The following is a 23,391-nucleotide window of genomic DNA, read 5'->3' as shown; positions in this document are numbered from 1 at the left end:
CTTGGCATATCCTACTTCGTGTAAAGTGGAAATAAAATAGACTCATGATAGCCATAGTCAGTGGATGTTTATATTATGCTTCTAATCTATCTCTAGCAAGAAAGATAAAAAGTTTGATTTTCATTCCTTGCCAAAAACCCCTTAGGAATATTCTAAAACACCACTCACCAAACAACAATAATGTTTCATTTTCTAATAAAAGAAAAGCTACCAAGCTAGATATCATAATCATATGTTATACCCTACTGTGCTAACTTCCCCTATATATATACATAATTGCCTAAGACCTAAGATAACCAACCTAAAGCTCCAACCAACTAACTCTTCTTCAAGATCCCATCAGACATGTATGCTTCAACTTCCTTCACTACGCAATTGCTCCGTGACCTTCTCATGGACTCAAGCTCAAGAAAGCTACTCCTTCAAGAACCTCTTCATCAACAAGACTTGACCAAATCCCCAGATTCCATTAGTTACAACTCAACCGACTCGTATTTCAAAGCTCATGACTTCAACGCAAATGTTGTCATGATCCTCGCAGTCCTTCTGTGTGCTGTTATTTGCTCACTCGGCTTGAACTCCATCATAAAGTGTGTCCTGAGATGCTCAAACATAGTCATCAACGACCCTTCAATTATGAGCAACAGCCCTAGTGTGAGCTACAGCCCTTCACCACGATTGGCCAACACAGGAATCAAGAAGAAAGCCCTCAAGACTTTTCCTACTGTGAGCTACTCAACCGAGTTGAAACTCCCAGGTTTGGACACAGAGTGTGTGATATGCCTCTCAGAGTTTGTCAATGGTGATAAGGTACGCATTTTGCCAAAATGCAACCATGGTTTCCACGTTCGTTGCATTGACAAATGGCTGAGTTCACACTCATCATGCCCCAAGTGCAGACAGTGCCTCATTGAATGCAAGAAAATTGTTGGATCCCAACCACTAGTTCCAGAAACCATTATAAGGATCCAACCACTTGAACCTGAAGGTTTGGAGCGTAACTATAGGGAAGTATGCTAGCTAATTACAATGAATCCCTTCGGTTTTCGTTATAGCTGAACCAATCAACCATAATCAATGCGGCTGTTACTGGGGAAGTAATGTTTTGAAACTTTTAGTTGCTTTGTTTTGACCTCAAGTGTAAGATATACTAGTTAATTTTTTGTTACAGCATTCTTTTCAATGATATTATGAAGTTCTTAATTAGACCACAGATTTGTCGTGCTTTCATGAAATTTAATTTAAAGATATCTTTCTACGGAAGAAGATGAAAGTGAATTATTATGGAGCAAGAAAAGATAAAGGAAAACACAAGTGTGTATTTTGTATGGTCGTTTATCATTATTATTTCCACTTAACTAATATTTTTAATACTAAAACCAAGGTGATCATTTTGAATGAAACAAACTGTTCAGCACTATTTCTCAATCCAAAAGTTCACTAAGAATTGTCAAATCCAATTAAGCTAAGATCGAAATGTAGAGAACGAGTAATTTAATAATATGTTGGAGAGACATCTACCACTTAATTTTTATACCATAAAAAAATACATATTTTATTATTTTATTATTAGATACTAGATAATCTAGTAACTTTTGAAAAGTCTAACACTCCACTGGACAATCTTATATATACAAGTACTTTATGAAATTTTAATGATAACAAACAGTATAATAAAATGTTTCCAAACGAAAGAAATTTTTTTTATGTGTATAATACCATTATTATATACGGATAAAATCCGTAAGTAAAGTAATTTGTAGGTAAGATATTTAAAATTTAATTCAAAAAATAAAAATTATTACATACGGATATAATTCATACGTAATATATTTAAAATTTAATTAAAAAATAATAGAAAATGTTAGAAATAAATTATATCTGCAGGTAATATATTAAAAATTCAATTAAAAACACTATTACATACAGATTCATCAGTATAGTAATTCAATCACATTATTTTTATTTTCCGAACCATGTTTGGGAAAGAACTCTTGTTGCACACTTGTTGCCAAATCTTCCCTCTAACACAAGTTGTAGTCTACCTTGTAACCCATAAGTTTTTCAAAAAAAAAAAAACTTGTCACCATATAATGGCTTCCCAAGAGTGTTTGTTCCACTATACACCTCTTCCTACTCGGCGTAAAAAGTGAGGCGCGAAGATTTTGAAGAAAGTTCTTGAAAAATGTTAAGAGTAAAAACAAATGAGGATTAAACAGTTATATAGAGACAAAGTAAAAAACGGTAACTTTGTAACGGAATCGTAGCTTAAAACTCTGTTTTAAAAATTAATAACCTTCACTTTTATTATTTTATTTTTTTAAGTCGAAAAGCGTAATAGGTATCAATATTTTAACATGTAAATTAATATAACTTTGCTTGATAACGGGAGAGTAATCCAATTCGCCAATTGTATATTTTTAATCTATCTTCGTGTGAGAGATAAGAGAACCTCCCAAATATTTCTTGTCCCATTATTTTATCAAAGGGTTAAATTTGAAATTAATATAAAACCGTGCTTCAACATCACATTAATTTGGACAAAGAATTCAGATTATTAACTTTGTACACACAAACATAGATATCACAATTTGCTGATAAACCAAAATTAAGATACACATCACTTTGTTTTCAGATTTTAAAACATTTGATCGCAAAATGGTACAAGTGAATAATAAAACGCCCCCTGATCGTTGCTGTTAACAACTATACTCCATGATTAAAAAGAAAAGAAAAATAGAAAGTTGCATACTTTATCCAGTTCATGGAGCATGCATATAATAATAAATGGAAGCTGATGCAGAAACCACTCATCAACTTTCAATCAAATAAATGCACTAAAATGGAAATGGTGTATCATAGAACTCACACATACAAATACCACGCATCTAAGTGGCTCAACTTTGATTTGCTAAAACTTCAATGCATGATATATGTTATTATTCAACATCTCACCAACCTTCGTTAGTTTGAGAAAATTAAGGATAAGTTATATTTAAATTTACTTAAAGATTTTTTTTAGATATATTTTATTTTATTGTTATTAAATTATTTATAAATATTTAATTTTACGAATAAGATGTGTACGTCTTGATGTGAATGTGAAGATATATATTAATCGATGTAAAATCTTTATAATGCGTCAGATAATATGATAATGAGTCAAATTAAAATAGATAATGTTATTAGATTTAATTTCTTAAGGTATGTTTATATCCAATTTGTTATCTAAGTGAGGTTGTCCAAAGTAATTAGGACCAGATCAAATTAATTGGTTAAGATCACAGTGCGTTTAATTTAAATTATAGTTACTTTAACTTTTTGCTTTTTTGAAAAATGGGTTTAAAGTAGTTTTTAAAATAGATATAGTTTAGGATTATGTTTCCTTTAACCTTGTTCTATTTCACTTTATAGGAGAAATAGTAATTATTATTATGGCCGAACATATTTTATTTATTGCCTGATTTGGATTACGCTGATGTAAAGTTGTTTATTAAAAATATTAGATCAAGCTTTTTAAAATTCATTTAAATAAAAAGGTTAAGTTTTATACTATCTCTTTTTAATCTTTAAAAAATATTATCTGTCTTTGGTTAACAAGGATTTATGTAAATAAATATAAACAATATAATAGTATCGTTTTTCTATTACTTTTTTATATTTTAAGTTCATTTATATATTTAGATTTATTTGTCAATTTCAAAAATCATAATATAAAATATAATTTTAATAAATAAGTTTTTATTTTAACCGACAAATAAACAAATTCAATTCAAATTTTAAAAAAACTACGTTAAAAATAGATCAAACTTGGCACTTCTTATAATCTAGGTTTAAAATTATTTTAATTATAAAAAAATAGTTTATAAGATAGCTACCCATGATATAATTTAGTAAACGTAGAATATACTTTTAAACGTAAAAAAGAATTTTTACACTACTGTATATATTTTTTAAACATGTTCTTTATTATTAGTTTGAATTTATTAAAAGTAAAAAAGTATATGTTTTACTTTTATTTCATAATTTTAAATTATAATTTTATGATTTTACTAGCACATATTTTTTTTTTTTTTTTACGACAAATAAAAAATTATAATTAAAAAATATAATTAAAAAGTAATTATTAAAATAAAAAAAATATATATTGAAGTTATACAAAATAATCATAAAATTAAATATTTTTTGTTAATTTTGATAATGTTATAATTGTGTAATATGTTTATTGTAAATTTCCATCCAACTAATAAGTAAAGTTATAATAAAATATGTATAAAAATAGTTTTGAAATATTTTAGTTTTTAATTATACAATAAGAATACTTCCCATCTTTTCTCACAACTGTTTATTGTAGATATTTTTTTATATCGGGCAGCTACAAATTTTATTAACAAGTATCGATAGAGGTAAAAAAAAAGTGTATAGATAAAAAATATATTGAAAATGAAATCCTTATTAATTGTTATCATGGAATATATGATTCAATTTCAGTGTTAAAAGACGAAAATGCCCTTTAAAAATGGGGTACATATAAAAATACTATCACAGGAGTGCAAAAAGCAATTTCCCAAAAATGGGTCGGGAATCTTTTTTGTTTGTCCACATCATGAATTGCTTTGGACTCATCTTGGGCTTCTAAGCAGGATTTTAAGCCCCACGCTGTCTAAAAATGAAAAGGAACCCGTTCTTTATGGGTATTTCTTCCTGCATCCAACAAATTTCTCTATGCACCCATTATTTTTGAAAAGACTGTTTTACCCTTTTTAAAAATGATTTTTGGATTATTTTTTTTAGAGTATTTCTGAAACATAATTTTTGAACTATAATTTATAAATTCTAGATTTATCATTCTAGAAATAAAAAAAATAAATTCTGGAATGAGGAACGGAGGAAGTAACACCATTCTTGATACATCTGCTATACAATCTTCCCCATACACGCTTTTTAAAATACATTAAGATTTTAAAATTAATTAATGTAAGAGTTAATTTACATATAAAAAAGGTTATTGAAATATATGTAGAGTAGATAAGAAGTGGGGATTTTGATGTGGGACCTATGATACGAACCAGAAGAGGGTGAAGTGTGGCAAAAGCAACATGTTTGCAAGATATGCCAATAAGGAGTGAGGCAATCCCACCTTATCCACACTCCAACCACAACCTTCAATTACGTTACACTTATCGTATCCACTCCTTATCACAGCCTCAAACAACACAAGAAAAATACAATAAAAAACAAAACACAAAATAGAACCACTGGGATTAAGAAGCACACAATCTGAGTTGGCCTTTGGTCCTTGCAAAACAAGCTAGTTTTCTTTTCAGCTTGGATCAAAACCACAAAACTTGCATCCACCACCATGTCTGCCATGAACTCTACTGTCTTGGCTTGTAACTATGCCAGATCAGGATGCTCCGACCTCAATGCCAAGCTCACTTCCATGCCTTCGGTTGCATCTCCACAACTCTCTGCTCTCAAGTTGCCTCTCATCAAGGCTCACCAAGCAAAAGTTACTGAATCTAAATCAGACCAAGGAAGGAGAAGTGCCCTTGTCTACTTAGCAGCTACCCTTTTCACTGCTGCAGCTGCTGCTTCCAACTCTTCAGCCAATGCAGGAGTCATTGAAGAATACCTTGAAAAGAGCAAGACCAACAAGGTTTCTTCAAACCCTTCTCTCTTTACCATACAATCACGGTTACCCTTAATTTTAGTTTCAATTTCACTCTTTCATGCCATCGTAATTTAACTTCTCCATAATGGATCATTGCTACAGGAACTTAATGACAAGAAAAGGTTAGCCACAACTGGAGCCAATTTTGCAAGAGCATACACTGTGGAATTTGGCAGTTGCAAGTTCCCTGAAAACTTCACTGGTTGCCAGGATCTAGCTAAGCAAAAGGTATATATGCTATAGTAGTTTTTAACTTAATTATGTTTTTATAAGTTTTTAAATAATTTATGTAATGTTATTGATTCTTTTCAACTGTAGTGTTTATCAAACTTGCGTAACACTGATTCAAAATCTTTACTTTGGTTTCTTTTAATGAACGCAGAAAGTGCCTTTTCTTTCTGATGATTTGGATCTAGAATGTGAAGGAAAGGACAAATACAAGTGTGGTTCTAATGTTTTCTGGAAATGGTGAAATGGACAACATTTTCCCGTGTCAAAGTTCTCCTTGATAATGTGCCATAATTCTCTGTATTATTCTTATTATCATTATTGCTGCAGTTTATGATAATCTGTGTTGGTTGTAAAAACATTAGAAACTAAATCTTACTCGCCTCTTTCGTTTACATGAAGCCACTCCAAATGCCTTGTTTCTTCTTTTGAAATTCACAACTTTACTCATTATTTTGTTATCTTGTTTCCTACTCAGAACTCGAGAACACCCTTGTGATTTTTTATAGAGTTTAAAAGTATACATTTTACTGAATCATACGTTAAAACTTCCGATTAAAAAATAAGTTACATTCATGTCTGAAAATTCGTAATTTTGCCTTTGATGATGCATGATGCAAGAGTTAACGTGGAAAGCGTAAGACAAGTATATCCTAAGAAGAGAATTGTATATTTACAATATTTATGAGGAATACATTTATCTCCTCAACTCCTTTCTTATATTTGTATTTAATAACCTTTTTAATTAAGATATTATATTATTATAACGCATGTGGATCAAATAAGTATCAAACATTAATTAATTTCTTTACTCTTTCTTGTTATGTTAAGATAAACTTCTTGCATTAAACACAGACAATTCCGAAAAAAATGAAAATTAAAAAAAAAACAATTAAAATTATTATCTTTTGGAACTTTTAATTTTTTTTCCCTTGGTGAATTTAGTCTGGATTTTGGATTAAAAATATTCATACTGAATTGGATCATTTCTGATTTCGGATTGAAAATATTCTTACCGAAATGAGTTAAACGACTTATTGTATTAAAAACAATTATGTATTTAGAATTAATTAATAATTAATAAACATGTGTAAATATATTTAATACAAGTATTTTAGAATTTGATTGTGTTGCACTTACAATATTTTTATAGTTTTCCAAATATATATGATAGTATTTTAGTGTACTATTATATGATTTATTTATTAATACGAGATAGAATAAATATAAGAAAAAAAATGCTAATATGTTTCTTTCTTTGACAATTCAATCATTTATGATTTATTTGATTGATGGGATAAAGTATTTTTTAATTGATATATTTAGAAAATTATTAAAATATTTCATGTTAAAAATAAATATGATTAAATGTTAAGAAATGATTAAATGTGTAAAAACATGTCAAGAACACAAAAAAAATGTTGAATTGTGTTTTATAAATTTTAAAAACTTTTGATAAAGTTATTGTCTAATAAATGTAAACATACGAGGTTTAATATTGAAGAAACGTGTTGTCAAGGAAGTTTGTTTAAAACTCTGTCTTGTCAAACATAATTTTGACAAAACCGACACATTATCTAAAAAGCTTTTTAAAAGTATTACCTTTTTTTTAGTTGCAAATAAAAAATATGTAATATAAAAATATTACAAAGAAGAAGGAATTATTCTTTATGTTTTTATCTCTAACATGCAAATTACATTAAGTTTTTGAATGAGTGTTGGTAAACAAGATAATCTTACAAAAATACTAGTAGATATTTTTTGACCTTAACTAGAATAATGTAAGTATTATTTAGAATGTAACTATTTTGAGATCGCTGTGAGATAAAATAAAGTTTTTTTTTTAATTGTTTAACCTTCACATTTGAAACTTAAAGACACATTAATTTGTTACTTTTTTACACAACTCTTTCAATATGCGACATAACTTATCTTACCTGAGATATGCATTGTTTTTCACCTTTGAGTAAAACACAAAATCTAATGATAGTGGATTGATTACGTAACAATAACATTTCATATTTTTTTCAAAAGATTATTTGCATTAATCAAATTTCATCACATAATTTAAGGAATCTTGATGATGAAAAGTATTATGATATCCTTCTGAAAGAAAGGAGAAACGAATATTTCTTACACGCATAAAATAAATATTTGTAAGTTTGATGTGTATCATGAAATGTTCAATACTTTCATCTGGTAGACACATTATACTTATTGCTTTTCAAAGTAAAACATTATCAGACGAAGTATATGCAATTGTACTTGTTCAAGTAAATTTTTCCAAACAAAATATACAAACATTTTTGTTAAACATGAAAAGCATTACACTTGCATCTATTAGACTAGATAAAACACTTACATACGAGACTTTATGCTTTGTAAAATTATGTTTCATAATTTTTTATTTAAATATATAATCAAAACTAAATTAAAAGATCTTTTGAAATTTCATCTAACAATATCTTACACCCACGTCAATAGATAATTTATCCCATTATAAACAATATACTTATTTATAAAACAGCCATGAATTATTAATACCCACTAATGTTCATAATTTATAAAATAAATCAATATAAAAATAATTTTATAAATACAAATTGAATTTGAAATAAATTTCAAATAGAAAGAAGATTTTAAAAAAAATATATTTAGTACATAAAAATATATTTCCAAATAATAAATTACTTCACAAAATACCTAAATTCAAATTAATTATTTTATTTATTATTGTAACATTTTTATATAATTGTGTATACTTAATGTTTATATGAACGATAAAGAATATAGAAAAATAAGTCCAGGTGGAGTTTAAAACTTGAGGTGTTGCATAATTGTTGTGTTGGATTGAGGAGGAGGGGAGATAATGAATTTGTGAGGATTAGAAAGGATGTGTAAGTACATGTAAAGTTATTTGGATTGAAAAATGATAAAGTAGATTTGTGATAATGATTTATTGAAATTTGTAAGTGATATGCCATAGTTCACAAGGAATTTATAAATTATTTTAAAGATATCAAATGTAACTTTATAAATTTATCCTTCTTCTTAAAAAATATTTGAATAATAAATTATTATATAGATTTAAATTAATTAAAATTTTATAATATATAATATCATAATCACTTGTATTTTTCAATAAAAAATTAAAAAATACAATAAAAAATATTTGTGTGTTGAATTAAAATAATATTTATTATCATATACATTTGTTATTTTATATAACTATATCTAGTTTGTTGATATTATAATTTATTTTATTATTTTCATTATTTATAATTATATATTTTATTAATAATATAATTAAATAATTTTCAAATTATTAAATAAATTTATGTAATATTTAATTTTATATATTGTATATTACAATAAAATGCATTATATATATAAGAATTAAATATACTAAAATAAATCAAGAAACAAAAGTTTTAACAAGTCAAATTTATTAAATTTTTATTTAATCAAATTTAAAGTAAAATAATCAAATCCCTTTTGAATTAAGTTTTAAAAAAGTAATAAGATATTATGTAATAAAATTAAAGCCATTTTGTTGTTCAAATTCGAAATCAGCATTGAATTATATTGATATAATATTTTCTCAATATTTGAGTAAATATTTTTGAATTAATTTACCAACAAATTTTTGTTAATTTTTTAAAATTTTGTGTGACTTAGACCAATTTGTTTCGGAGGGAATCAAGTGGCGTATCTTTGTATATATACTTAGTCTATTTTTTTTTTATCGTTATATATATACTTTATTCTTGCTAACTTTATGCAAGTAAATTATATACAAATAAAATTTTAAAAACGTACTGACAAAGTAAAATATTTTATATTCAATTATTGATTTTTCTATAAAAATATGTATATAGTAGAGAAAAAAATTAATGGATTTTTTTTTTTGTAAGTATTTAAACTAATATATATATAATAAACTTAAAAAGTAAACTTTTAAAACAAATAATACTTAATAAAAAAACATTTATTCTATAAAGGGAAACTGAAAAATTGGGAAAATTTAGAAGAGGGAAAAAAAAAAAATGCACCAACTCTTTCGCTGGCGCCAAACCAAACGAAAACTAAAATGGAAAAAGATGAATCCGCGTGATATCTCAAACGAAATCGCGACCGTTCGATGAAGCCACACACGGATCGCTCTAAATCCAAAGCTCCAAAACGTAGATTTCCTTCCCTCCCAAATTTCAAGCTCTCACCTATATAACAAAATCCCTTTGCTCTCATCCTTCACTCATCGAACCCCAAATCATTCTCTCATTTGAATTGTTTCTTTCAAATCTTCTACAACCCTTCAATGGCCCGTACTAAGCAAACAGCCCGTAAGTCTACCGGCGGCAAGGCTCCCCGGAAGCAACTGGCGACGAAGGCTGCTCGTAAGTCTGCTCCGGCCACCGGTGGAGTGAAGAAGCCCCACAGGTTCAGGCCTGGAACTGTGGCTCTGAGGGAAATCAGGAAGTACCAGAAGAGCACAGAGCTTCTGATCCGAAAACTCCCCTTTCAGCGTTTGGTTCGTGAAATCGCACAGGACTTTAAAACGGATCTGAGATTCCAGAGCAGTGCCGTTTCGGCTCTTCAGGAAGCCGCTGAGGCCTACTTGGTTGGACTCTTTGAAGATACTAACCTCTGTGCCATTCATGCTAAAAGGGTCACAATTATGCCCAAGGATATTCAACTCGCCAGAAGAATCAGAGGCGAAAGGGCTTAGTTTGTTTGTTTCTTGGTTTTCTTGTATTTGGGGTTAGGGTTTACCTCATCTCTATGTAGCTGGTATTAGGTTCGTTCTTGGGTCTTATAGATTTAGTATATGATGTTTTGATTTCTGGTAATTGTTCCTCTGTGTGTACTTCTCAAGATTTCCCTGTTTAATACAAACAAGCTACTAATAACAAAACTGTCAGAACTCTAAGCCTCTGTAATTTCTAATCAATCTTCATGTTTCAATATTAACAAAAAATTTAAAATAATATTTTTGTTAATGTAGATTTCAAGTTCCTGCATTCTAAATTATCTTTTCCCGTAAATTACAAAATATCTTTCAAATACAAAACTTTAATGAAAATATTCACCACAAAAAGTATTATCTAAACATATAGATTAATGTATAGTATAAACATTTTTTCAATATCAACTTTTACCCTAAAATAAAGTTGTTGAATTCCCACAAAACACTTTATAATTGATAATTAATTTCTTTTGTCCAAATAACAATTTCCGAGAAAAAATGTAATATTATTTTGATTAAATAATTGAAGATTTTCCAAGAAAAAAAATACAATTCTACTTTGATGAAATATTTGAAGAAATTCCAAGAAAGAAATACAATATTACTTTCATTAAATAATTGAAATTAACAACGAATTAAATTTTGTAACGAAAATGACATTATTTGAGTATTTAAATATAAATATTTTTAGAATTTTTTTTTGTATTAATACCTAAGTATTATAATTATATCATGATTTTCAAGAATTGTTTTGGAATATGGTTCGTTTTCTCTTTTATCAAAAATTCCTTTTCATTATTTATGAAGATGATTTTTTTTATTATCTCTTTAATTTTCTTTTGAAACTCACTAGTTTTTGTCTTCCTTCAATCATTTGAAATCAAATTTTTATTATTATCTATATTTCGTTTCTTAACCATTTATCCTTTTTAACATTTTATTTTATTTGAAAACTTTAAACTAAATAAAATATTTTTTATTAAATTATTAAGAAATAAAAAAACTCTATACTGTAATCGAAATTATTTATAATATATACTTAAGATAAAGTTTATATATTTAAAATATCTATTCACTATGTTAAAAAATACAATAGACAAATTAAAATACTTGGGAACTTTAAATAAACAGCTTAAATTTATGACTTTAATAATTTTACAAACTAAACTAAAATCCTTGTTACCATGCATACAAGGGGACCAATATTCCCAAGAAACCTAAAAACTTTAGAGTATTTCCCGAAATAAAGCCAAAAAGAAAAGCTAAAAAATGGAAAAGATGAATCCGCGTGATACATCGAAACCGAATCTTAACCGTTGGATCCTGTCACACACGGATCACTACAAATCCAAAGCTCTCAAATGCAAAACTCCCTCCCTCCAAAATTCGGAGCTCTCACCTATATAATTAAACCCCCATTGCTTTTCTTCTCATCATATCGTAGTCATTTGCAAGTCTTTGAGCTCTTCTAACAACAAGTCCAGAATTTTCTAGAAGCTTCCTAATGGCCCGTACAAAGCAAACGGCCCGCAAATCAACCGGAGGCAAGGCTCCCCGGAAGCAGCTGGCCACGAAGGCTGCTCGGAAGTCTGCTCCGGCAACCGGCGGAGTGAAGAAGCCCCACAGGTTCAGGCCTGGAACCGTGGCTCTGAGGGAAATCAGGAAGTACCAGAAGAGCACAGAGCTTCTGATCCGAAAGCTCCCCTTTCAACGGTTGGTTCGTGAAATCGCACAGGACTTCAAAACGGATCTGAGGTTCCAGAGCAGTGCCGTTTCGGCTCTTCAGGAAGCCGCTGAGGCTTACCTAGTTGGACTCTTTGAAGACACTAACCTCTGCGCCATTCATGCTAAGAGGGTCACCATTATGCCCAAGGACATTCAACTTGCCCGAAGAATCAGAGGCGAAAGGGCTTAGTTTTCTTTTGATCTTTTGCTTTTAGGTTTGCGTGTTTTTAATCAGTTCTTGATAGTTGCTCCTTGTGAATCTTAGCATCTGAAGTGGGTGTTGTTAAGACTTCTTCCAATGCACCCTTATGTACTTAATCATCTCAGCTGATTTTAATTTTTCAAATGTTTGTCTCCCATCTTTGGATTTGTACTTACCTGGGATAATGGTTGTTACAAGATTTAGATACAGATTAATGGGGAGGTTGAACTAGTTTTCATTTACTCATAACAATTTAACCCATTCTTACCCTACAAAACATCTGAGCATATTGAATTAAACATCTTAACTCTGTGTACAGCCATTTATGTCCCTACACGATCCCTTGCAGGGTGGTTTATACATTCTATTAAATTACTTACAAATTCCCATGATATTCTTTTCTTATAAGTAATCACCTAGTGTTTCTACACATCTCCAGCTTGAGGTACTGCATAGATTTATTACAAGGACAAAGAAGAAGGAAGCATAGCAAAAAGTGAAGTTCAATCAGTGAAAAGCTTTTGTGGAGCATGTAAATTAACCTGATTCTCAAACTTCTAATTACTAGACCTGTAAAGAAGCACTGTCTTGATTCCTCATCATCTGCCAGTAAGAGCATCGAAAGGGAAGATTAGACAACTTCCAAGAACAGAGATTCAAGAGACTTAGAATTTAAATACTTACCAAAATTTACACCAGTGTTACTAATATGCGGGTTTGTCATCAGCACAAACTGACCAGCATAACTAGGATCTGTTAGAATTTCTTGATACCTGCAATGAGCAGGTATTTAAAAAAGTTAACACTAAACATATTCAGACCTAGTGCATTTATGATCTGTAGTTCATCTCTTCTCACCCAGTCAATAATGTATTAAAAACAACTTCACCCATTTGGGTTCCTGAAGCACCCAACAACTTTGCTTTCCAGATTGATCGATCTTCTAACACAAGCCTAACATCCGAAGTTTTCCAAGGCCTTTCACCATTGCCTACATTTCAATCCAAAAAAAAAAACTTGATCAGTCAAGCTCCATGTAGAAGCAAAGAATGTGTTCACATCAAGTGCCAACCAAATTATAAACTAACACAAGGAAAAATAGCTTAGAATAAAAATCATGGCACATGAAATTGGTTTATTGGTAAAGAAAATGGAAGAGAAGGGAAGAAGAAGAAGGGATTACTAGCAAAGCATCTGATAGTAAAGAGGCAAGTATTGGGTGGCGACTTGTAACCGAGGAGGTGACTCACAGACACACCGAAGCCCAAAGACCTTGCATCCATTGCCACTATGAACCGTTCTGAAATCACTTCAGTTCAGGTTCATCTATGTTTTTTTTTTCCATGAAAGTTGTCCTTATATGTTTCTTGTTTGTTCTGTCGTTTTGAGAACAGATACCACTTATTTTCATACACATCTGTTGTTTTCGTTTCTTTTTCTGTTTTTAATTTTTAATGTGTCTGTTTCTCAGTTTGTATCTCCTTTGGTTTCTGAAAAAGGAAAATTCACTTGCGTGAGCATGGTTCATCAAGCACTTATGCTAATATGATTTTTGTTGCACATCACAAAATTGTTAAGTGATGGATCTTAATGTAACAAATGACTCATCTTTCGAATTTTAAACTCACCATCTTATTGGTCTACCTCTAAGACTAGAGGCATGTTAGGTCACGAGCTTGACTCGATAGTTGATCATGGACTTATGTATTTAAAGTTATGAGGGAGCACAAGTCAAGTGCACAAGTCAAACACACAAGTTAAGAGATCTCAATCAATTAGTCTTAATCACTCAATTAAAACATAATCATAATCATAACTAAAGATGAAGATATTACAATTCAGTCTATATATACATAATCGATTATGCTGTACAAAAAGATCATTTAATACACAACAAAGAAAGTGCTTTATAAATAATAAGTTAACACTCATAAAGTCATCATAATAGATGGTTCATGACCAAGTAGTATAAGTAAACCCTTTACAAAATAGTAAGATACACTTTGATTAATTACATCATACACTCTTAATACAAAGAACTTACTTGATCGTCAAATAACCTTTTACAAATTAACTCTGAGTGACTAAGTAAGAAAAAGATACGAGGAAAATAAGAAAAAACAACCTACACATCAACGGAATTTATTACTTTCAATTTTAAGTTTTATTTAAATTCATTTTAATCTATACAAGTAAATATATAATTCCTAAAAGCAGGAGAAGCAAATGAACACACGTAAATCCTATTTACTACAAATTATCTATTTTTTTATGGATGAGAAAACATTAAAACAACAATTGGGAAAATGTAACTCTCGTGCAGGAAGGAAAGAAATGAATCTAAATAATATAAAGGTGCGCCAAAAAAAATATCAAGGACAAAATTAATTTATTATTATATACTCAAAAAAAATAATTTAAAAATGTTTTTCAGAGAAGAAAAAGAAATTAAAATGATTGCCTTTAAGAAGAAACCTAAAAGCCTAAAACACAAAATTATTACCTTTTTTAGGAACATTTTAAAAAAATTACTTCTTTTAGGAACATTTTAAAAAAAGTATTACTTTAGTGACTGCTTTCATTTTATGAGCGTGTAGAGAACGCAAAATGAGAAGGTGTGTACATATATACAATAAGAGAGAGAAAATTGGTGAAGGAGAAAGCGAGAAAGAAGAAACAGAACTGAAGGGCGAAAAAGAAGAGAAGAGGCATGGGCGTCACGAAGGAAAACCTTGAAGCATCCTTGAAGGCCAAACTCAACCCTTCTCATCTTGTAAGCCTTTCCTTCTCTTTTCTTTTCTTATCTTGCACTTCTTTTCTTATCTTCTCAAATTTGTTTGTTCTTTTTATTTATCAATTTCACAAGCATTTCACCCTGTTTGTCAAGAGTTGGTCAAATTCATCGCTATCCAAGTTCTGCATTTTTTTTTTGTTTTTACCCAAATCCCACAAGTGGTTTCGCTCTTTGAAAATTGCTTCTTTCGTAGTATTGGTAGAGAACCTAGAAATTTGAAGACTTGTTTGGATCAGCTTCTCTATAAGCACTGCTAGAACAAGAAATAAAAAAGAAAATTAAAATAAGTTTTGAAAAGTTAAAATTAGTATAGGTTTAAGTTGATTTCTAAACATTTTGTAAGCGTATGGAGAAACTAATTTTATTTCTCTTCTCTTAAAAATGGTTGTGGAGAAATTTCTCCAATCAGGTTCTTACTTCTAGCAATAAATACCGTAAGAATTGGTTTGTGGGTAGCAATTCATGGTTAAGTTGCGAATTGTGTCACTTCCATTCTTGTAGAGTCAAGAAAATGATAGCGGGAGATGAGATAGACAGAAAGGGTACTAAAGGTAGAGTCAAGTTGGGTAATGGGTGAACTTGGAGTTGATGAAGATGGAATGGGAAGTGGAGGGATGTAGCAGCCCTACTGGAGAATGAGCTTGCAGCACTATTGGGAGGGAGGGAGAATGAGAATGCCCAAAGAACTCCTATTGCACTGCAAATGATGATGATTGTGGATGGTTATGTCTGTGTCTCTAATTGTTCTTCAATTTCTTTGTATCTTTGTGTATTTCTCTTTGACGGGTGTGGGAGAGAAAGAAACCCTTGCATCTCAAGGCAAGTACAAAAGCATACCACAACGGACAAGTATATATGCCCACGTACTTGGCAAAGTGGCATACATCATATCTAAATAAATCTGTAACATGTACCACCCGAATTTATATCTTTGGCTGTCTGATTTCTTTTCCACTGGGTTATATTGCTTTGTTCTTGTTCTATGCTCCTTTTAATGAACATGAGTAATTTTTTTCCCCGAGTTATATCCATATTCCATTTTCTTGTTGCCCAAAGGTGGAATGATCTTGTGCAAACTATCTCTCTCGCCAACTAGGCTGGCCCATGCAGGGTAGTCAGTTATCTGTCGACTGCAACCTTTTCTAGATATCAAAGAGTCACTGACATATAAACTTTCGTCTCCTACCAAGTTTATTACGTTTGATATTTATTTTAATTTCGTAAGAATACATGGTTCGTGGTGCTTTCTGCTTATCTGTTGGATCTTGGTTGTTATTGAAATTTTATGCAATCTAAAAATTTCATGTTCCATAGGCTAGCTGTTATTATTATCTATGACTATCGGAAATCCATATAACAGTTTTGGAATTTCCTTTGACACTTGACAGTCTGAATGACTTATGCAGTGACCTTGGATTTACTGTTGGATCCTGAAGCTTTTGTCCAATCTTTACAAAAAATTTACTTTTGTCAACATTGTGGTTTGCTTCATTACAAAAACTTCTTTCAGTATGTTAATGGAGAGCTTCCCCCTTGCGTGTCAGATGGGGTCTGTAATATGGAATTTGTTGTTCATTAATGTGAAAATCTGTTAAACTTCAAGGGGTTATTTATAAGGATTTAGGGATTATCTGTTAATTCTAGCTCCTTTTAATAATGACATAGTTTGTCTAAGTTCATGGGAGTTATATGTAACAGAACAAATTTTATGCACCAAAGATAAAAATGTGCCTATTTCAGGGGTGTACTGAGTTTGACACTTACTTTTCTTCAATTTTTCCGTTCTAATTTTATTGTATTTGTGTTTCAGGAAGTGGTTGATACATCTGGAGGGTAAGTTTCTATCCACTTACAGACCTTGTGTCCTCTACTTATAGCACTGTTTACTTCCTCCCTTTTTTATCTTACAATCCTGAAGTTTGGTGTTGTGGCATTAGGTGCGGTGCAAGTTTTGTAGTGGAGATTGTATCAGAACAATTTGAAGGCAAAAGGCTACTGGAGAGGCATCGAATGGTGAATGCTGCCTTAGAGGAGGAAATGAAAGAGATTCATGCTCTCTCGATAAAGAAAACTGTTACCCCAGAGCAGTGGAAACAACAGCAAGAAGCCAACCAATCAAATGCTGCTGCCTAGACCATATGTTTCGGTTACAGTAGTAGTTATAAATAAGATATCCAGTGTGTTGCTGACAGTTGACATTGTTTATGGATTCTAGCTCTATATATGTTTATCGACACTCAAATTTGTAATTGTAGTACTCAAGTTAAGTTTACAAAATTTCTTTCTTTCCCCTAGTTATTAAGTCATGTCGCCCTCTTTGGGTAGATACTTTTACATCAGCTATACTTTTTCGGGCGAACCCCTTCAAGTAGAAACTTTTAAATCATTTATAGTCATAAAACACCCACCTTTCGTGCCACTAGTGATCGTGACTTCTAACTTTTTTGTTATTTTAACAAGTATGAAACAAGGATACTTTTTGCGTGTCTAATGACAATCGTTTTTGTGTCTTATAAAATTTTATTTCTTACTGCATTGTTTCTATAAAAATGTCGACTTACAAAATTAAGTTCAATCGAAAGACTTGCCACGTGAGTTTTACTTCAAGGTTTTACGAATTGTTGGCAGATCTTGTGTATTAGAGACACTTGAGGGTATATATTGGGTGTCTTTTGTTGCAGTTTTCCATGTTTCACATTTGTGTCTGCTTATCTCACTAGCAGGTACACACACAACCTTCAAAGAAGTCTTTGCACACGTGCACTTTCTTTGTAACTATCTAAGTCGTATGCCATCTCAATCAATCCATAAATGTTCTGGACATAAATGTTGTATGCAGCGTGAAAGGCAAAGCCAATTCCTAAATGTTATGTATTTTTTAGACAGAAACTTCACAGAATAATGCTTTTTTTTTTTCGATCTGCAAAATAATGGTTGAAAACCACTTCCCCAGCTGAAATTTTTGCTATTGGAACATGGGTCTCGTAGAAGACAACCGTATAATAAGGTATATATCAACTGGATCTTGAGTCCTTGGAATGGGAACTTCTAAGCCACATGTCTCGGTAGACCTATCCACAGCCTTTATTCAACAGGAATGCAAACGTGTCATAGTTTCCCTTCGGCCGAAAATTTCTGCCTAATAACTCCTTATCACCAAGAGAGATAGAACAGCCACTATCTCCACATGAAGGTTCAATGGTCACTAACCTACTCCAGCCTCCAATGACAGATTCCCATGTAAGTCTTCTCATTTGTAGAACCATGAATGCCATGAAGCTACAAAATTTTGTCCCAGCCAGAAATCATTCCAGAATAAACACCTCAAGATTCGGTGAGAGACCGTTATGGTTTAGACCCATTACAATCATTAAAGTTGCAGAACACAATTCTGGGTCAGGCTTAATTGAGCTTGAAACACTTGCTCAGAAGAAACGAGAGCTTTACCAGGCGGTGGAAGGTACACACTTGTATTATTTTCATCTCCCTTTGTTATTGTGAATTTCAGACTCGAAAAGGAGTAATATGATTGAAGCGGGTTGCAAACAAACGTGTTTCAAGGAATCAATAGGGGAATCTTCGGAATGCCATCTGCCAAGAAATCCGAAATTGAAAGTCTGGTGCAGCAGCTAGAATCTCTGAATCCTACTCCATACCCAACTCAAGAACTTGAGACGGTAACATCAATCCTTTCTCATTGACATTTAGAAGCTAAAATAGTATGTTTTCAGATTTCTATATTTAGAAGAACAAACACCCCATTTGACGCCACTAATTTCTCTTCTTATCTCATCATATCACGCACACTTCTCTTCAATCTTTCTCTCTCTCCAGGTATCTACCAGTATGAGTGTCATGAAACATTTGTTATGTTTTCATTATGGGCAGGTAGCTGGGTGTTGGAGGCTTGTTTACAGTACAATATCAATTTTGGGATCAAAGAGGACAAAGTTAGGCCTCAGAGACTTTATCTCACTGGATGAATTTTTTCAGACAATTGATATATCCAAGGTAAAAAGACAATGAAGTTCTCGATTAATGTATTATGTTGCTCTTTTTTTTCTTAAACTTGACATTTTGGTTGATATAACTGGTACATTTAAGTTTACTTTTTAATGTACTGAGTTTGAACATTGGTAATGTGATTTGAAAATGGAGAGCAAAGCAGTTAACATGATCAAGTTCAGTGCAAGAGGATTGAGTTTGTTGTCTGGACAACTTAGTATTGAAGCCTCTTTCAAGATTGCTTCCACAACAGTTAAAACTCCATTCCTTATTTCCTCAATTTTTTCTCTGTTAAACATTACCAAATTACTTCCTAATTAGTTACCACTTCAAATTATTCACAGAGGGTTGACATTAATTTCGAAAATTCAACTATCACTCCTGATCAGGTATGTTACCCATATATTATTATTTGACCTTTTTTTTCCTTAATTGTATAATTTTGAAATGAAACTAATGTATTGAATATTTGATACATTTTATTTGTACGTATTTTTTTTTTTTTTTGTATAGTTAAATTATTTTTCCTCTTTGCATCCCAGTTGATGAATGTGTTCCGGAAAAATTATGATCTTCTGCTCAATATCTTCAATCCAGAGGGATGGCTGGAAATCACGTATCCTAATTCTTTCAAGATTTATGTTGTTTAAAGCTATTTTTAATAATTTCGATTTTTATAGAAAATTTAACCTTTTCAATTTTCTAAAATTAAATAGCTATGATTTCTTGCTATTAATATTGATTGTTGTTGTTTCTGAAGTCTATTATGGCATAGATATGTTGATGATTCGATGAGAATAGGAAGGGACGACAAAAGCAATATCTTTGTACTGGAAAGATTTGATGATAGTAATAACTCTTAACTATTTTTCTCTTCCTCTTTAATCTTCTAAATTAATACTATGCCACCATTTTTGTATCATTGCATATTCTCTTCATTTCAGAATTTTGTTGCCCAAAATTCTTATACAAAACTCTCTTATCATCGAGATGCTTTAGTTATAGCTTGCTTTACCTTTGTAAGCATTTATGTATGATTTGTATAGAGTTTGGAGACTTAGTCACGAAAAAATATTTGTTATAATTTTGTGAACAGGCAAAGATAAAAAAGGACATAAGTGAGTAGGGTCTTTCTCCCCTAAATTTTCCAATGTGTATTATAGTTTATATAAAATAATGACATTTTTTTTATAAATATTTTACTATTTTTAACATATATTATAAGGATGATTACATCATATTTTTATTATGGAAATGATTCTATTCTCCTTTTGAATAAATATTTAAATATCATTTTCAAGTCTTTTCTTTTTATATATTTGTCGTGAAATGACTAATTCTTTTTATAATAATGTGATTTTATTAGTTTTTCTTTATATATTTTTTAAATTATGTAGAAATTAAACTTAGAAACATCCTTATTACAAAGTGGACTTTAAGTCTAACTCAACCCATAAAACTGACTTATGAGATGAGGTTTGCAGTCACTTATATACAATGAAATATTCTTATCTCTAGTCGATGTGAGATCTCCAACACACCCCTCACGCCGAGCATAACAGCCAGCTCGTGCTTGAGATAACATATTATGGGTGATCCGATAACGCCTTGATGGTGACACGATAGATCCAACAAACACTCGTTAGTATAAACTTTAAATGACTCTGGTACCATATTTATTCTCATCTCTCGATGTGAAATTTTCAACAACACTAATATTATTTTTTATATGTGGATTATAAGTAATCTCGTTATCTTATAATTATTAAAGAAATATTAAAATATTTGTATTAATTTTTTTAATAACTTTTTTTGAATTTACTCAGTGAAAGAAGCTAAAACTCAATCCAACTTAATTAAATTGAAACAAAACTTAACCAAATGATGACCACTTATTATAAGAATAGCACTATACTCGATTCGTGCGTATATTTTTTTATGCCGTCTATTTTTTTTTTTTTGGTTATAGAAAAGAAAATTCAACAATATAAGAGACGGCTTGAACGGGTCAAGCAACTGCAATTCAACAGAAAAATTAAGTCAGACAAAAAAAGAAATATAAATCAGATTCGTGTTGATTTTGATTTTGTACGAGATAGTGATTTGTTTGTTTTTAGTATTTATTAATTTGTTAATTGGGGTTGATGAAAAGATAATTATTACTTGTAAAATCACTAATAAGGCTATGTTAAAAAATGGTTGAAAGTTTAATTGTTATGCTATGAATGGAAGAAAATGTAAAATGAGTTTCTTTATAAATTTGATTAAGATTCTGTTTTGATAGAAAATTTATAAAATAAAAAGCATGAAATGATTTGACAACCCAACTTCTTATAATAAATAAGGAAAAATCCAAATTAGAAGAGACAGTTTGAAAAGATTTGATCATAACTCCAACTAAATAAGAAAAAGACGGAAACAAGTCTTATAAGGTAATAGAACCAAATACTTATTGTTAACCTTCAATTATTAAAGTTTTTTCTTTTTCTGTAACAACAACAATTCAGAGTTCATAAACTTTAGCACCTCATTAACTTCCCTTCACACATTAATATTATTACTATCAAAATTAATATATTATGAATTTATATTAACATTATAATACAATACATCAACAATAATGTATTCATTAATATATTTAAAGTTATAAATGTTGATTTTAAAAATGTAAGATAGAAAATAATAATTTATTTTTTTATAAGGAAACAATTAAAAAATTAAAAATAAAATTAATATTAACTTTCTTTTAGAAGTTTGTATGCATGTTATTTGTTAATGAATCTTTTAATATTATTGGAAATTATATTTTGCCGAATCTCTAAAATTTGAAACTAATATGAATTAACAAAACTAAAACGCGTTTAATAAAAGTAATTAAGTTGTGAAATTTTCAATTGTCTAAGATGTTGAACGTATGTCTCATCACAAAGTAATCATATTTTCAATCATATAGTTCACATTATAAGAAGTAAGATTAAACACTCATATGTGACCAATATCATTATAATAATTAAGAATTGAATACATATAAACATGATATTTATCAATTTGAAATGATGTTTAAAGGAATTGTATACTAAAAAAAATGTGTGCATTTGAAGTTATGGGAAGCAAATACCAAAACGTGACACCAACTAATGAATACAATATATACAAAATATACCAAAGGCTCCACTTCATGGCTGTCACTCCAACTCCCACCAACTAGATTCACCATTTCAATATCTACAAAATATATACAAATCTTGCTCTACACCCCCAACATCATAATAAAATATAAAAATTATACCAATTTTTCTTTATACATTACTTTGTATACAAACTTATTTTCTTTTAATTCTTTTTATTTTTTATAAAAATTATGGTATAGAAACTCGTCAAAAATCTATCTTAAAATTATATATATATATATATATTTTTTTTTTCAATAGTGAATCAATTAATGTAAAGTGATATTTATAGGCTGACAATACATTCAACTAACTTCTTAATATTACTAGCTATTATTATTATTATTTGTGATACGATTTGTTTTATTATTATTTGCAAATGTTGTTTTTAATTATTTTTGCCTTTTGTATTTAATAACAATATAGCACGATTTGAATCATTGTCTATAACTTGAAAGCATTTTTTTTTACAATTTTTAAATATTAAAATTAAAAATTAAAATAGATAAATTTATAAAATTAATAATTTAAAATATATTTAAATAAAAAACTGTTCTTTTGTCTTACCTCTCTTTGTCGGAATTTCTTAATATTTTACAACTACTGTGAAATTTCACTAAAATAATAGTTTGCTATTAAAAAGTTCAAAGTACCGTCTCGTAATATTAACAATTTAATGATTATCTGACATTTATATTTAAATAATTAAAAATTATTCTATAAATGTATTCATGTTTAAGCCACTGTGTTTAATACAGTTTCTCTTTTCTCACTAATATTATGTATTTGGATGAAAGAAAAAATATAGCGAAGAATATTTTTATTTAACTGAAAAGAAAAGAAAAG

At 29.8% G+C, this 23,391-nt stretch overlaps 6 protein-coding genes across 6 annotated transcripts; all 6 read left to right on the top strand.

Moving 5' to 3' along the window:
* Positions 1-231: 231 nt before the first annotated feature.
* On the top strand, positions 232-1,213 carry LOC137812452 (RING-H2 finger protein ATL78). The gene has a single exon (XM_068614427.2). It carries the CDS (start codon positions 346-348, stop codon positions 1,018-1,020), a length of 675 nt encoding a protein of 224 aa, XP_068470528.1. The 5' UTR covers positions 232-345; the 3' UTR covers positions 1,021-1,213.
* A 4,047-nt stretch (positions 1,214-5,260) lies between these two features.
* Positions 5,261-6,297, top strand: PSAN (photosystem I reaction center subunit PSI-N, chloroplast, putative / PSI-N, putative (PSAN)). The gene is made up of 3 exons (XM_068614438.2): positions 5,261-5,659; positions 5,777-5,902; positions 6,057-6,297. Exons 1-3 carry the CDS (start codon positions 5,363-5,365, stop codon positions 6,144-6,146), a joined length of 513 nt encoding a protein of 170 aa, XP_068470539.1. The 5' UTR covers positions 5,261-5,362; the 3' UTR covers positions 6,147-6,297.
* A 3,850-nt stretch (positions 6,298-10,147) lies between these two features.
* Positions 10,148-10,817, top strand: LOC137812460 (histone H3.2). Its single transcript, XM_068614437.2, has one exon. The coding sequence runs from the start codon at positions 10,221-10,223 to the stop codon at positions 10,629-10,631; it is 411 nt and encodes a 136-aa protein (XP_068470538.1). The 5' UTR covers positions 10,148-10,220; the 3' UTR covers positions 10,632-10,817.
* Positions 10,818-12,065: 1,248 nt separating this feature from the next.
* LOC137812458 (histone H3.2) lies at positions 12,066-12,733 on the top strand. The gene has a single exon (XM_068614436.2). It carries the CDS (start codon positions 12,154-12,156, stop codon positions 12,562-12,564), a length of 411 nt encoding a protein of 136 aa, XP_068470537.1. The 5' UTR covers positions 12,066-12,153; the 3' UTR covers positions 12,565-12,733.
* A 2,457-nt stretch (positions 12,734-15,190) lies between these two features.
* LOC137812457 (BolA-like family protein) lies at positions 15,191-17,664 on the top strand. The gene is made up of 3 exons (XM_068614435.1): positions 15,191-15,349; positions 17,181-17,203; positions 17,308-17,664. Exons 1-3 carry the CDS (start codon positions 15,287-15,289, stop codon positions 17,501-17,503), a joined length of 282 nt encoding a protein of 93 aa, XP_068470536.1. The 5' UTR covers positions 15,191-15,286; the 3' UTR covers positions 17,504-17,664.
* Positions 17,665-18,210: 546 nt separating this feature from the next.
* On the top strand, positions 18,211-20,364 carry LOC137812456 (Plastid-lipid associated protein PAP / fibrillin family protein). Its single transcript, XM_068614434.1, has 7 exons — positions 18,211-18,830; positions 18,932-19,047; positions 19,259-19,381; positions 19,529-19,627; positions 19,720-19,764; positions 19,918-19,991; positions 20,151-20,364. Exons 1-7 carry the CDS (start codon positions 18,569-18,571, stop codon positions 20,236-20,238), a joined length of 807 nt encoding a protein of 268 aa, XP_068470535.1. The 5' UTR covers positions 18,211-18,568; the 3' UTR covers positions 20,239-20,364.
* Positions 20,365-23,391: the final 3,027 nt, after the last annotated feature.

This window comes from Phaseolus vulgaris, chromosome 2, assembly GCF_051622355.1.
Source record: "Phaseolus vulgaris cultivar YP4 chromosome 2, ASM5162235v1, whole genome shotgun sequence".
Lineage (NCBI taxonomy): Eukaryota > Viridiplantae > Streptophyta > Magnoliopsida > Fabales > Fabaceae > Phaseolus > Phaseolus vulgaris.
Note: the sequence above shows the minus strand (reverse complement) of the source record. Positions and strands in the feature narration are given on the sequence as shown.

Excerpts from the sequence above, each read along its gene's own strand:
- LOC137812452 (XM_068614427.2), top strand. The coding sequence starts at position 346 with ATGTATGCTTCAACTTCCTTCACTACGCAATTGCTCCGTGACCTTCTC.
- PSAN (XM_068614438.2), top strand. The coding sequence starts at position 5,363 with ATGTCTGCCATGAACTCTACTGTCTTGGCTTGTAACTATGCCAGATCA. Across the intron at positions 5,660-5,776 it reads AAAAGAGCAAGACCAACAAG|GAACTTAATGACAAGAAAAG; the intron begins GTTTCTTCAAAC and ends TCATTGCTACAG. Across the intron at positions 5,903-6,056 it reads AGGATCTAGCTAAGCAAAAG|AAAGTGCCTTTTCTTTCTGA; the intron begins GTATATATGCTA and ends TAATGAACGCAG.
- LOC137812460 (XM_068614437.2), top strand. The coding sequence starts at position 10,221 with ATGGCCCGTACTAAGCAAACAGCCCGTAAGTCTACCGGCGGCAAGGCT.
- LOC137812458 (XM_068614436.2), top strand. The coding sequence starts at position 12,154 with ATGGCCCGTACAAAGCAAACGGCCCGCAAATCAACCGGAGGCAAGGCT.
- LOC137812457 (XM_068614435.1), top strand. The coding sequence starts at position 15,287 with ATGGGCGTCACGAAGGAAAACCTTGAAGCATCCTTGAAGGCCAAACTC. Across the intron at positions 15,350-17,180 it reads AACTCAACCCTTCTCATCTT|GAAGTGGTTGATACATCTGG; the intron begins GTAAGCCTTTCC and ends TTTGTGTTTCAG. Across the intron at positions 17,204-17,307 it reads GTGGTTGATACATCTGGAGG|GTGCGGTGCAAGTTTTGTAG; the intron begins GTAAGTTTCTAT and ends TTGTGGCATTAG.
- LOC137812456 (XM_068614434.1), top strand. The coding sequence starts at position 18,569 with ATGGTCACTAACCTACTCCAGCCTCCAATGACAGATTCCCATGTAAGT. Across the intron at positions 19,628-19,719 it reads TCAAGATTGCTTCCACAACA|AGGGTTGACATTAATTTCGA; the intron begins GTTAAAACTCCA and ends AATTATTCACAG. Across the intron at positions 19,765-19,917 it reads CAACTATCACTCCTGATCAG|TTGATGAATGTGTTCCGGAA; the intron begins GTATGTTACCCA and ends TTTGCATCCCAG.